This window comes from Cetorhinus maximus, chromosome 15 (genome assembly GCF_964194155.1).
Source record: "Cetorhinus maximus chromosome 15, sCetMax3.hap1.1, whole genome shotgun sequence".
Taxonomy (NCBI): domain Eukaryota; kingdom Metazoa; phylum Chordata; class Chondrichthyes; order Lamniformes; family Cetorhinidae; genus Cetorhinus; species Cetorhinus maximus.
Genome location: NC_135893.1, coordinates 84,904,168 through 84,918,534, shown reverse-complemented (window position 1 = coordinate 84,918,534; position 14,367 = coordinate 84,904,168). Strand labels below are relative to the sequence as shown.

General features: G+C 45.6%; 1 protein-coding gene across 2 annotated transcripts in view; it reads right to left on the bottom strand.

Moving 5' to 3' along the window:
* vwa3a (von Willebrand factor A domain containing 3A) overlaps positions 1–14,367 on the bottom strand; it is a 49,170-nt gene that overhangs the window by 20,909 nt on the left and 13,894 nt on the right. For both annotated transcript variants that reach the window (XM_078559297.1, XM_078559298.1), the window contains exons 10-19: positions 13,719–13,784; positions 10,688–10,819; positions 10,459–10,597; positions 6,203–6,306; positions 5,451–5,531; positions 4,952–5,046; positions 4,743–4,862; positions 4,041–4,115; positions 3,179–3,317; positions 1,253–1,448 (exon numbers count right to left, since the gene is read on the bottom strand). In XM_078559297.1, the coding sequence (XP_078415423.1) occupies positions 1,253–1,448; positions 3,179–3,317; positions 4,041–4,115; positions 4,743–4,862; positions 4,952–5,046; positions 5,451–5,531; positions 6,203–6,306; positions 10,459–10,597; positions 10,688–10,819; positions 13,719–13,784 (1,147 nt within the window). The remainder of the gene's footprint in view (positions 1–1,252; positions 1,449–3,178; positions 3,318–4,040; positions 4,116–4,742; positions 4,863–4,951; positions 5,047–5,450; positions 5,532–6,202; positions 6,307–10,458; positions 10,598–10,687; positions 10,820–13,718; positions 13,785–14,367) is intronic.

Sequence of the window (14,367 nt, the reverse complement as noted above, 5' to 3'; positions counted from 1 at the left end):
TAAAAAAAAATGCAGAAGATCAGATATTCAACATATACCAATACCAGAACATTTAACCAATTTATCTAGTTGTGTCCCCTCCTCTCCTGCAGGCATTGACTCTCACTGGGTTACTATTCTACTGGCAGCCACCACCCCCCCACCCCCACCCCCAACCTGGCGAGCAGGTTTTCTGAGCCAGTCTAAACACTGACTACCAGCTGGCTATTCAACTGCTTTGGGAATCACCACAGCCAAGTCTGAGCCCATCCTCATCCAATGCCTGCACACATACACATTCCTAGCAGGGCCAACAAGACCGGGAACCCTGGCCTATTTCCCATCAACCCACCCACCTTTCCTCGACCAGAGGCCCTTCACCAGTGGGGCCACCGCATCCACAGCTCTGGCTGAAGATCAAATGGCTCACCATAGTTTGGGGATCCAACCTGGGACCTGCCAGGGCAGCACAGCACAAGAACCACTCACTCTCCACCATCTCCAGCTAATCCCAACAGGTCCTCCCAGAATGTATTGCCTCACATGTCTCCACATTAAACTGCATCTGTCGCCGGTCTGCCCATCCCACTAATTCCCATCAGGGGGAGCTATCACCTCATGCTTGAAGTAAGTCGCTGGGGCAGTGATGTATATTATATAGTGTTAGATCACTAGGCTGGCTGGAAAAAGCCTTTAACTGTGTGAAGGTCTGAGCATCTGATTACACTACAGCATGGCCTGAGAATGCTTTCTGCAGTGAAGAAGCACAGTCTAGCACTTTTCTGTCACTGTCTGGTGGGTACAGTGTTGTAGTGGTTACGTTACTGGACTAATAATCCAGAGGACAAGTTTAAATCCCACCGTAACAGTTTGGGAATTTGAATTCTGTCTGGAATACAAAGCAGGATCAGTAAATATGACCATGAAGTTATCGGATTGTCATAAAAGATGCAATTGGTTCACTCCTGTGCTTTAGGGAAGGAAACCTGCCGTCCTTACCCAAAGTGGCCTACGTATGACTACAGTGCACATTTAACCATTGACCTTAACTGTCCTTTGAAGTGACCAAGCAAGCCTAAGGATGGGGTAATAAACGCCGGCCTTGCCAGTGATGCCCACATGCCGAGAACCCCGAGCATGAATTAAAAAGGTCGATGTTGAGTATCCCTGATTTAACACATCTTTGTGTCCTGGTTGAGCCACGTGGCTGGGTATCGGAGATCAGAACGCGAGTTTCGCACTGACTGAAAAGAAAGGGATGTTTCTCACACACCTGTTTCCTGAAACCAGTGGAACCTCCCCCGCCCTGACTGAGCCAGTTCCCGCAGTGTGCACGCTGTATCTCGCGGAGAGGCATAACGCGCAGGCACTGTCCCGCTCAGCTTGCCGTGGCCGAGGCTGAAAAGGCAGACGTGAAGTTGCAGGTCACGACCTCCGCAGATTTCAGCGACATAAGAACAGACCATGTCCTGCAGCAAAACCGAAACACCCGCTTTCAGATCGAGGAACTCAAACCCGAGCGGCATCAAACACATCACCAGGGCACACGGTGCAGAGCTCAGTGACACCACAGGCTCCGGTGACGTGGAGCACAGTTACAGTACAGCATTCGTTCCTTCGCTAAACTAATCACGGATGAGGCTACATCACAACCGTCACCAAACTTCAAAAATGAATTCCTTCAATGTGAAGCACTTTGTGAAGTCTTGGGAGCAAACCATAAAACTGCTGTATAAACACAACCTTTAACTCTGACCTCACCCAGTGTTTACTTAACAGCAATTGGCATCCTGTGGATGCAAAAAGGGAACACAAATCTACACTCTCAGTACATTATACATTCCATATTAATATATCATGCTCCTGTCCGTATAAATCAGCACAACATGCGATTACTCTGAGCAATGGCATTGGGGATCTGCCAGTTTAAACTCTGAGATGACACAGTTCAAAACATCAAAAGTATAAAAAAGATAAACACAATGTCACCATTTCATGTTGGTTCCAGTGTCGTCCAATAGGAATCACTGACTAGCTCCAGGTATGCTGCGACCACACCATTTTAACCACAGGCACTAATTTCAGTAGAAAACCCCTCACACACAATAGAGGTAAAGGTTCCTCACATCTGGACATTTACTCAGAAAACATCTGCCACTAGTCAGTGACCAAGGAAGTAAACCGGCCACAACAATCAAAAACACTCTCACTGTCTGCTTTCTGTCTCACCATTTTACCAACAAACACACAGAGAGGTTAAAGCTCAGGTGCATATGCTGTGTGAATGGAGGTTGAGATTACAGGCCCCATGATGGTGTCCTTTACTCATTCATTATTCACTGATCAAAAATGCAAATCATCACATCTGGATTCCCAATTAGCCCACATGTGGGCAACTCAGCCCTAAAGGAGTCAATATAATGCTGGGATCCAGTGCCACACTTGCAGCAGCCTGTGCTATTCTACTCTGGCGACTATCCTACATTGTAGTGTCGGGAGGCTATCTGCCTGCAGAATGACGGAGAGCAGTAGGACATTGTGTGCTTGTGTTGGACACTCAGTGGAAAGCTGGAAGCCCTGGCCCCAAAAGATTGTAGATTCTGGGGAACAATGGAACTTTCAGGACTGAGGTCAATAGATATTTGTTGGATAAGGATATCGAGGGATATGGAGCAGAGGGGGGGGGATAATGGAGTTGAGATTCAAATCAGCCATGAATGACAGGACAGGCTCAATGGGCTGAATGGCCTTCTCCTGCTCCTATGCTCTGTCAGGGTTGGATTTGAACCCAGGTGCCCGAAGGATTTCCCAGTGTATTATTCCATACGCATTCCCCATTCAAATCCATTGCTTAATCACAGCAAGTGGGGAAAAGAAAGCCTTGCATTTATATAGCACCTTTCACCACCAACGGACATCCCAAAGTGCTTTGCAGTCAATAATGTGCCTTTCAAAGTGTAGTCACTGTTGTAATGTAGGAAGCACAGCAACTAATTTATACACAGCAAGCTCCCAAAAACAGTAATGAGACAATGGCCAGATAATTTGATGGGTTTTTGTGATGTGGAATAACCACATTCTTTCCAAATGCGTTTAAAATTGGGGTGGGTATCATATGGAGAAAACTTTCCCGCAAGGATTACATTTCATGGCTGCTTTTATTGTGTTAAATTGAGTCAAACTCAGTTCTGCTTCGTACCATCCCCTGGTCAGGTACTCCACTGGTAAGAAGGTACATGCCACAGGGATCCCACTGTTCACTCAGATCATTTTCAATCACTGCTCTCAACGCACCCAGGAGATTCCGGCTGCCTTTGCATTGCAGAGTTAAGGCCCATCTAAGAGTGGGACAGAGAGAGAGAGAGAGGTCATCACATTCAACAGTTACTCACAGCAATTGGATACTTAGCCAATTCCAAGGTTCAGACCAGCACCAGCAAGAGAGAAAAGAAGAGGTAAAGACTTGTATTGATATAGCTCCTTTCATGACCACGGGACATCTCAAAGCTCTATACACCCAATGTTGTAATGTAGCAAACACAGCAAACTCCTACAATAAGAAATGTGATAATGACCAGGTAACCTGTTTGTTGTAATCTCAGCTGAGGGATAAACCATTGGCTAGGATATCTCCCCTGCTCTTCTTTGAAACAATGCCTTGGGATCTTTTACAACCACCTGAGACAGCTGATGGGGCCTTGGCATAATGTCTCATCTGAAGAATGGCATCTCCAACAGTGAAGTACTCTGTATTGCACTGGAGTATCAGCCTTGATATTTGTGCTCAAGCCCTGGAATGGGACTTGAGGCCGGAACTGTATAAAACGGAGGCAAGAGTGTTACCAACTGAGCAACAGCTGACACCAGGAAGCTGCACCAGGGTAGATGAGTGGGTTTTATAGAGGGCTTTACAGGAAGAGGAGAGGTTCAGGGAGGCAATTCCAGAGTGTGAGGCTAAGGCAGCTGAAGGCATGGCCACCAAAGGAGGGTCAAAGGAGGAGCACAACAGGCCAGGGACCTGAACGAAAATCAATTAGTAAAATTAAACTGCAGGAACTCACCTCCAGGCAGCTTGTAGCTTCTCTGGTGTGACTAGCACCATGCGGGGCTGGTATTGGTTAACCTCAGAACCAAACCTAGAAATAGGAGAACACAGTGAAACAGTTCATCACCAACTTCCCAAACAACCAGGAGAAATGGCCACCGGTTCCCCAAACACCTCCCCAAATCAGCACTGAGCCAATCACACTGCAGCAAAACTACAGCACATGGATTTCATTTAAGGAAGAGGGGAGAGGTGCTCAGGGGGTGGAGCATACTGTGGGGGCACATGTGAAGGTGGGGGTGTGCACGAGGAGGGTCACGAATGAGGGGAGGCACGCACAAGGGGAATGGTGCGTGCAAGGGGTCGCACGAGGGTGGGGCGCTGTGTGAGGGGGAGCGTGTGTGAGGGGGCGCGTGCGCAAGGGGGGCATGGTGAGGGGGGGCGCACAAGGGGGTGGACAAGCAGGGGGGATGAGGGGGGATGAGGGAGTGGGGGTGAGGGTGTGGGGGTGAGGGTAAGGATGAGGGAGAGAGTGTGGGTGAGAATGGGGAAGAGATAGAGAGAGAGAAAGACAGACTTGTATTTGTCTAGCACGTTCCATGACCTCAAGATTTCCCAAAGTGCTTGGGTGTGTGATGGGAAAACATCATCCTCCCCACAGCAGAAGAGGATAATCACAGGGCCGAGCCCTTCCATTGACGTCATCTCCGTAACTCACGCTATGAGGTTGAAGCTTTCCTTATTCGTCATCTGTTGTTCAAGCAGTAGGCGTAGGGAGTGCTGGATGTGGATAATGTGCAATGAATTGTAGAGTGAGGTGTCCACTAATATCATCACCCTGCACAGAGACAGGAAGTCCTGTCAGTAACTACAATAACTCAGCCACTGTCTATTTGAACAATGCTGGAATCTAGGCCAATGACTGACCTCTTTTCACATACGTTGCCCCACATCCTCCTGCTGCTAGTGGACAGCCAGTCAGCCCTACGCTCAAATCTGCTCATAGCCCGACCAAGCTGTTTCTGGGACAGAATAAAAATAAAACATGAATTTAGTCGATGAGGAGAGAGAGAGAGTATGAGTGAGAAGATGTGGGGTGAGAGAGAAAGAAAGAAAAGGCGAAACGAGAGTGCAGACGAGAGAAGGAGGGGAAAGAGAGACAGAAGGCAGGGAAAGTGAAAGCGAGAAGTCAGGGCAAGAGAGAGATAGAGAAAGAGAAGTCATGAAAAGAGAGAGAGCAAAGGTGAGGATGGAGAAAGAGAGAAGGCAGGGAAAGAGAGAGAGAAAAGGTGGAGAAGGAGAGAGAAAGAAAATGCGGGGGAGGAGAGAAAGAGGAGATGGAGGAGAGATAGAAGGCAGGGAAAGAGACAGAGGAGAGGGGGAAAGGGAGACAGGTTGAGGAAACATGTCAGTTTGGAGCTTTTACCTGATACTCATATAACAAAGGGGGATCCACGTGCACATTTTTCACTGTCCCATCATGCCACTCAAGCTGCATCATCGCTTTCTGTGTGGAAAACAGACATTAATCTCTCCATAACCTGGAGCCAGGACACAATGGATATCTACAAATCACATTTCTCTTAATGTTGCTTCACCACAGGATCTTGCTCCTCAGGGACAGTGGCCAATCTTCCTTTGTGGACACTGAGGGTCGGCAGGGGTTGACCGCAGCTGGACATTGCAGCCAGGCATAATCTCACTCTATCCTGACATCCACTCTCGGAGAGACTGGACAGAGATCAGGATCAGTGCCTGAGCTGGGTCAGGAAGTGCACCTCATTTCAAAAAGCAACTTCCACATCTCATTCTCGATACACAGGCTGTCCTGGCCTTATTAAGGGGGTCATATTAAAGGCAGAAAATACTGACCCTGGAGAAGGGGCTATGGTTCAGGCTGCAGTGGGGGAAAACAACAGGGCTAGAATGTGAGGTCAAAATGATTCGATGACACCAGGTTTGGGTTTTTAAAAAACTGATGTTTTTGGAGGAAGGGACAATCAAATGTGTTGAGAGGTTCATCAGGGAGTGAGTTAGAGTAGAGGCAACAAGGTTAGATTTAAACACAGTGGGAATGGGTAGGGGGAAGAGTTTGGAGGCCTTGACAATTGCAGCTACAAATGAGGAAAATTCAGAGTTGAACTGAGCTCATTAACAGAGAGAAAGGCTGACATTTACCCCATGTAGAGTCGAGGACACGGTCTTGCGAAGAATCGGCACAAATTCCTCCAGTGGTGAGAATGCATTCGGTGCCAACACTTGGTACAGACTGAGCTTCTTAGCTGGAAAATGTTAAGACAGCATCTGAATCCAGACCAAAATCGCAAGGGGCCAGCAGTCCCCAGGGAAATCAGGTAGCAGCAATTTATCTGCTTGTTGTCTTCATATCTTCACACTCTTCCTTCAGAGAACGGTGTGAAGTAATGATAAGATTCGCGGGCTAAGACCATAAGACGCAGGAGCTGAAGTAGGCCATTTGACCCATCGAGTCTGCTCCACCATTCAATGAGGTCATGTCTGATCTGATAATTCTCAACTCCACTTTCCTGCCTTTTCCCCATAACCCTTGATTCCCTTACTGATTAAAAATCTGTTTATCTCAGCCTTGAATATACTTAATGACCTAGCCTCTACTGCCCTCTGTGGTAAAGAATTCCACAGATTCACTACCCACTGAGAGAAGAAATTCCTCCTCATTTCTGTCTTAAATGGGTGACCCCTGATTCCTGATCCCTGAGATTATGTCCTCTGGACCTAGACTCTCCCAAATGGGAAACAACCTCTCAGCATCTACCCTGTCAAGCTCCCTAAGAATCCTATATGTTTCAATAAGGTCGCCTCTCATTCTAAACTCCAATGAGTACAGGCCCAGCCTACTCAACCTCTCCTCATAAGAAAATCCCTCCATACCCGGGATCAACCTAGTGAACCTTCTCTGGACTGCCTCCAATGCCAGTATATCTTTCCTTAGATGAAGGGACCAAAACTGTTCACAGTATTCTAGGTGTGGTCTAATTAGTGCTTTGTACTAGTTTTAGCAAGACTTCCCTATTTTTATACTCCATTCCCTTTGAAATAAAGGCCAACATTCCATTTGCCTTCCCTATTACCTGTTGAACTTGTATGTTAGCTTTTTGGGATTCATGCACAAGGACTCCCAAATCCCTCTGTGCTGCAGCCTTCCTCCATTTAAATAACATTCAGCTCCTCTATTCTTCCTACCAAAGTGCATAACCTCACAATTTCGCATTCCCACCTATTTTTGTGTCATCCGCAATCTTGGTGATAGTACATTTACTTCCCTCATCTAAGTCATTAATATATATTGTAAATAATTGAGGCCCTGGCACTGATCCCTGTGGCACTCCACTAGTTACAGATTGCCATCCTGAAAATGCTCCCCTTATCCCAACTCTCTGTCTTCTATTAGTTAGCCAATCCTCTATCCATGCTAATATACCATCCCCATGGGCTCTTATCTTATTACACCACGGGCTCTTATCTTATTAAGTAGCGTTATGTGTGGTACCTTATCGAAAGCCTTTTGGAAATCCAAATATGTTACATCTACTGGTTCCCCTTTATCTATCTTTCTTGTTGCCTCCTCAAAGAATTCTAATAAATTTGTTAGGCATGATTTCCCCTTCATGAAGCCATGCTAATTCTGCTTGATTAGAGTATGTATTTCTAAATGCTCTATTACATCCTTTATGATAGACTCCAACATTTTCCCAATGACAGATGTTAAGCTAACTGGCCTACAGTTAACTGTTTCTTGTCTCCCTCCCTTTTTGAATAAGGGTGTTACACTGGCTGTTCTCAAGTCCTCTGGGACTTTTCCAGAATCTAAGGATTCTTGGAAGATTACTATCAGTGCATCCACTATCTCTGTAGCTACTTCCTTTAATAACCTAGGATGCAGCCCATCAGGTCCAGCGGACTTATCAGCCTTTAGCTCCATCAGTTTCCCTAGTACTTTTTCTCTAGTGATAGTTATTGTATTTATTTCCTCCCTCCTTTTTCCCCGTGATTATTTAGTATTTTTGGAAAGCTATTAGTATCTTCCGCCATGAAGCAAAGTATTTATTCAATTCCTCTGCCATTTCTTGGTTCCCTATTATTATTTCCCCAGCCTCATTGTCTAAGGGGCCTATGTTCACTTCGGCCTCTCTCTTCCTTTTTATATTTTTAAAGAAGCTTTTACTGTCCATTTTTATATTGCTTGCTAGTTTACCCTCAAAGTTTATTTTCTCCTCTTCATTATTTTTTGGTCATCTTTAGTTGGTTTTTAAAACTTTCCCAATCCTCTGGATTACCACTAATCTTTGCCATATTATATGTTTTTTCTTCCAGTTTGATACTGTCCTTAACTTCCTTGGTTAACCATGGTTGGTTTATCCCCTTCCTTGAATCCTTCTTCCTCACTGGGGTATATCTTTGTTGAGAGTCATGAACTATTTTCTTAAACGTCTGCCATTGTTCAACAACTGTCTTTTCTGCTAAACTCCTTTCCCAGTCCACTCCAGCCAACACTGCCTTCATTCCATTGTAATTACCCTTATTTAAGTTTAGCACAATTGTTTCTGACCCAAGTTTCTCACTCTCAATCTGAATGCTAAATTCTATCATATTATGGTCACTGTTTCCTAGGGGATCCTTTACTCTGAGATCATTAATTAAACCTGCCTCATTACACATTACCAGATCCAAAACAGCCTGATCCCTGGTTGGATTCACAACATATTGTTCTAAGAAACTGTCCCGAATACACTCTATGAATTCTTGCTTGTGTGTACCTCTGCCAATCTGATTTTCCCACTCTACATGAAGATTAAAGTCACCCATGATTAATTTACTGCCTTTTGTATATGCCCTCATTATCTCCTGATTTATTCTCAGTCCTACAGTATAGCTAATGTCAGGGGGCCCATAGGCTACTCCCACCAGTGTCTTCTTCCCTTTGTTATTTCTTACCTCCACCCATATGAATTCTACATCTTCCGATCCAAGATCTTTTCTTGCTATCGTGCTTATTCCATCGTGTACTAACAAAGCTACCCCACCACCCTTTCCTTCCTGCCTGTCCTTTCAAAAAGTCACATACCCCTGAATGTTTAGTTCCCAGCTTAGATCTCCTTGTAACCACATCTCCGTAATGGCTATAAGATCATACCCATTAACCTCTATTTGTGCCATTAATTCGTTTATTTTGTTCCGAATATTACGTGCATTTAAGGAAAGGGCCATTAATTTTGCCTTTTACCATTTTTTCCCTCTTTGACCCTATTTGCTGCTGTTTTTTTATGCTTGTACACTCTGTCCCTTCCTGTCACACTCTGGGTATCACTACCTAAATAGCTGCCCTGCAAGACTGCCATATCCTTTTGCTTTGCAAGCCTACATATCCCCTCTCCAGAACCCTCACCCCCTCTATTTAGCTTAAAGCCCTCTCTACAGCTCTAGTTATTCAATTCGCCAGGACACTGGTCCCAGCACGATTCAGGCAAGCCTGTCCCACCGGAACAGCTCCCTTCTACCCCTGTACTGATACCAGTGCCCCATGAACTGAAACCCATTGGCTGATTAACAGTCTGACAGGCTGCGACATCAATGCTCCTTTCATGTTTGTAACCATCTCTATCGCAGTGGGAGATAGTCCTTTCTAGCTGGAGGCTTTATGAGCCACCACAATCCATACGATGAAGGGAACATGTTGATGCCAACTGGGTGCAAGTCCCGAATTCAGAGCCCACCCCACCCCCCTCAGGATTGCGTAAGGACCAAGTCTCCTCGGGACTGTGTGGAACCTGATCTCCCTGGGCCTGTCTCGGGACCCTGTCTTCCTGGGACCTTCTGGCGACCAGGTGCCCCTGGGAATGTCTGGGGCCCCAGCTCCCCATCCTGCTCCCCATCCTGCTCCCCCTCCCCTGGGACCATCTGGAACAGGATTCAAACCTTGCATCTTCTGACTTGGTCAGAAAAGCTCTAACTGAGCCCATCTTATCTGGAGTAGAGTCATACGGACTCGAAACGTTAACTCTGTCTTTCTCTCCACAGATGCTGTCAGACCCGCTGAGTTTTTCCAGCATTTTTTATTTTTGTTTCAGATTTCCAGCATCCGCAGTATTTTGCTTTTGTGCTTCCATCTTATCTGGAGCCAGCACAATTTTAAGGGGTTAAATTTCCCGACTTGCTCTGGTGGGATTTGAACTGACAATCCCCAGGTTGAAAGTTCCAGAAACACTAGGCTACCTTTGCTGTCACAAGATGGAGAAAAACACCAGTATGGATTCAATGGGCCAAATGGCCTGTTTCAGTGCTACAGGATGCACTTATTTTCTCAGCCACAGGGGTGGGGGGGAGCCTCTAAGGGAAATAAAAGTGTCATCGCCCCAGGAACAAATCCCAGTCTAATTGATAATCTGTGTTGATACCTTTCAAGCCGTTTTGCCTCAGCCAATCTGCAGAGGTCTTGGGAAGGAAGCTGGAGGTCTCGATACAGAGAGGTCCATCGTGATTGGGTGGCTGGGGTAGGAATCGAGTGGGCGGTATCTTGGCGACTTCAGTTGAAATCTAGACCCAGGGGAAGGAAAAAAAAAGCATGAAGTATCTCCGAAATATCACCAACATCCAGTGATAGGATCAACTCCCAACCGACATTACCTCCTCCATAACCTCACTGAGAGTGTCTCCCATTAGGCCCTGTCGCATCTCTTGTACCTTCTCCAGCACGTCACTGGCCTGCTGCAGTTCCTTCCTCAAGGCCTCAATATCGCTGCTCCAGCACCTCTGAGTCTGTAGGCCAGGAAGACACAGCAGAATTCGCCCATCAAGATTTCAACAAGCAGTTACCCATCTCCACTCAATAAATCATGCGCAGGATTATTCTGGAAGCTGAATACAACTTGCATTTATAAAGCGCCTTTCATGTAGTAAAACATCCCAAAGCGCTTCGAGGGCATGTCATCAAACAAAATTTGACACCAAGTCACCAAGAAAGGTTATAGCTCATGGAATAAAAAGGACAGTAGCAACGTGGATACAAAATTGGCTGAAAAATGGGAAGCCGAGAATAATGGTCAATGGATATTTTTTGAGCTGGAGGAAGGTTTGTAATGGAGTTCCCCAAGGGTCGGTATTGGGATCCTTGCTTTTCTTGATATATATAAACGATCTAGGTCTTGATGTGCAGGGGACAATTTCAAAGTTTGCGGATGATACGAAGCTTGGGAGTATTTTAAACTGTGAGGAGGACAGTGTAGAACTTCAAAAGGACATAGACATGTTGGTGGAGTGGGCAGATAGGTGGCTGATGAAATTCAATGTGGAGAAGTGTGAGGTGATGCATTTTGGTAGGAAGAACATGGACAGACAATATAAAATAAGGGGTAAAATTTTGAAGGGGGTGCAGGAGCAGAAAGACCTGGGTGTATATGTGCATAAACCATTGAAGGTAGCAGGACAGGTAGAGAGGGCAGTTAATAAAGCAAATAGTATCCTGGGCATTATTAATAGGGGCATAGAGTGCAAGAGCAGGGAGGTTATGCTGAATTTATTTAAGACACTCATTAGACTGCACCTGGAATATTGTGTACAGTTCTGGGCGCCATATTATAGGACGGATGTGAACACATTAGAGGGAGTGCAGAAGAGGTTTACAAAAATGGTTCCATGGATGAGAAACTTCAGCTATGAGGATAGATTGGAGAGGTTGGAACTGTTCTCCTTGGAGAGAAGAAGGCTAAGAAGAGAGTTGATGGAGATGTTCAAAATCATGAGGGGGCTGGACAGAGCAGATAGGGAGAAGCTGTTCCTGCTCATAACTAAAGTGATTTTCAAAAGAAGCAAATGTGTTCTGAGAAAAAACTTTCACAAAACGAGTGGGCTGGGTCTGGAATGCACTGCCTGGAGGTGTGGTGGAGGCAGATTCAATCGAAGTGTTCTAGAGGGCATTAGATGATTATTTGAATAGAAACAATGTGCAGGTGTATGGGGAAAAGGCAGGGCAATGGCACTATGACATGGTGCTCATTTGGAGAGCTGGTGCAGACACGATGGGCTGAATGGCCTCCTTCTGTGCTGTTAAAATTCTGTGATTCTGTGAATTCTGTGATAAAGAGCCATTAGGGCAGATGACCAAAAGCTTGGTCAAAGAGGTAGGTTTTAAGGAGCATCTTAAAGGACAAGAGACAGGTAGAGAGGTAAGAAGGGAATTCCAGAGCTGAGAGCCCAGGGAGCTGAAGGCACGGCCACCAATGATGGAACAAAGAAATTCAGGGGTGCGAGGCAGCAGAATTGGAGGAGCACAGTGATCTGAGGATTGTGGGGCCCGAGGCGCAGAAGCCAAAAGTTCTGACACAACAATAATTCAGAGGTTGTCAGTCTAACCTACACGGTAATTCACATCCATGATTTCAAATCTCTCCATGGCCTCCCCCCTCCCTTTCTCTGATAGGGGGGACGATGGCGTCACTGGGCCAGTAATCCACAGCCCTAGGTTAATGCTCAGGGGATATGGGTTCAAATCCCACTACTGTGGCTGGTGGAATTTGAACTCAATTAATAAAATCTGGAATTGAAATGATGACCATGAAACCATCACCACTGTTGCAAAAACCATCTGGTTCACGAATTCCCTTTAGGGAAGGAAATCTGCCTTCCTTCCCCAATCTGGTCCACATGTGACTCCAGATTCACAGCAATGTGGTTGACTCTTAGCTGACCTCTGAAATGGCCTAGCAAGCCACTCAGTTCAAGGGCAATTAGGGATGGCCTTGCCAGCGATACCTCATCCTACGAAGGAATTTAAAAAAACCTCTTCTAGCCCCACAACCCTCCGAGATCTCTGTGCTTCTCCAACCACTAGCTCTCTGTTCCCTTGACTCTGGCCTCTTGTACATCCCTCCCTTCCCTTTGCTCCATCACTGACAAGCCCTGTCCTCAGCTGCCTAGGTCCCAGGCTCTGGAATTCCGTCCCTAAACCTCTCCACCTCCTTTAAGACCGTCCTTAAAACTCACCTCCTTGACTAAGCTTTCAGTTACCCCTCCCAATCTCTCTCTCTTTGGCTCATTACCTGTTTTTGCTTATGCCCCAGTTAAGTACTGTGGAACATTCTTTGATGTTGAGAGCGTTAAATAAAAACAAATTATAGTCCAGTGCTTACCTTCAGGATTCAGTCTAAATTGTGCTAAAATGTAGAATCATGCAGCAAAAGGAGGAGGTCATTTGGCCCATCATCCCTATGCTGGCTCATTGAAAGAACTATCCAATTAGTTCCACTCTCCTGCTCTTTTCCCAAAATCCTGCAAATCCTTTTAAGTATATCCAAATCCCTTTTCAAAGTTATTATTGAATCTGTTTCCACCACCATTTCAGGCACTGCATTCCAGATCACAACAACTTGCTGCGTGAGAAAAAAATTCTCCTCATCTCCCCTCTGGTTCTTTTGCCAATTATCTTAAATTTGTGTTTTCTGGTCACCAACCCTCCTGTCACTAGAAACAGTTCCTCCTTGTTCACTCCACAAAACCCTTCATGATTTTGAACACCTCTATTCTCTTAACCCTCTCTGCTCGAAGGAGAACAATCCCAGCTTTGCAAGTCACTCTACACAAGTAAAATAGGCCAACTGAGATGGTGAGAAACACGAGCAGAACAAAAAGAAATGCAGCCGGGGCTGTTCAGAATGATTACCTGATGGCCTGTGAAGTATGAATGGTAGCGTCCTCCTGAGACTTCTGCCAGTGCCCTCAGTGTCGCCTGGATTCACAAAATGTACAACATGTCAGAGAAGAATAACTTGACTCTGACACGTAGTTGAATTATACCAGAGAACATCAGTCTGCATTCATGGCAATCGATCCCAACCTACACATAATTATTGCAATACTTGTACTCCGTCTTCATTCATGAAACCCAAAAATTCAATTGTGACTTTTTTGAACGTTTTTATTGAACTACGCCTGCACTTTTATGAATGGTGTATTTGACCCACTCGGGTCTCTCTGTTCATTCAGACCCTTCAGTGTCTTTCCCTTGGTTACTTACTCCCAATGCTTGCTCTGCCTCCTAAATCACACAGGAAGTTGTCGGGGAATCTGACTAATTCATTGCACAAAATATTTTTTAAAACCCTCCCAAAAATTCAAAACCACATCTGAGAAATATCTGTGTCCGAGGGTAGAGAGCGGTTGAGGTTTTCCCAAATTCCACTTTGGGAATGGGATTGGAGACATTTGCAACCCCTCGAGAGAGACATTGAGTCGTCTAATAACCAAAGAGATGCCATGTGATTGAAGTCTTGTAGCGAGCTTTTGTATCGCAGATTGTCCATGGTAGAGAA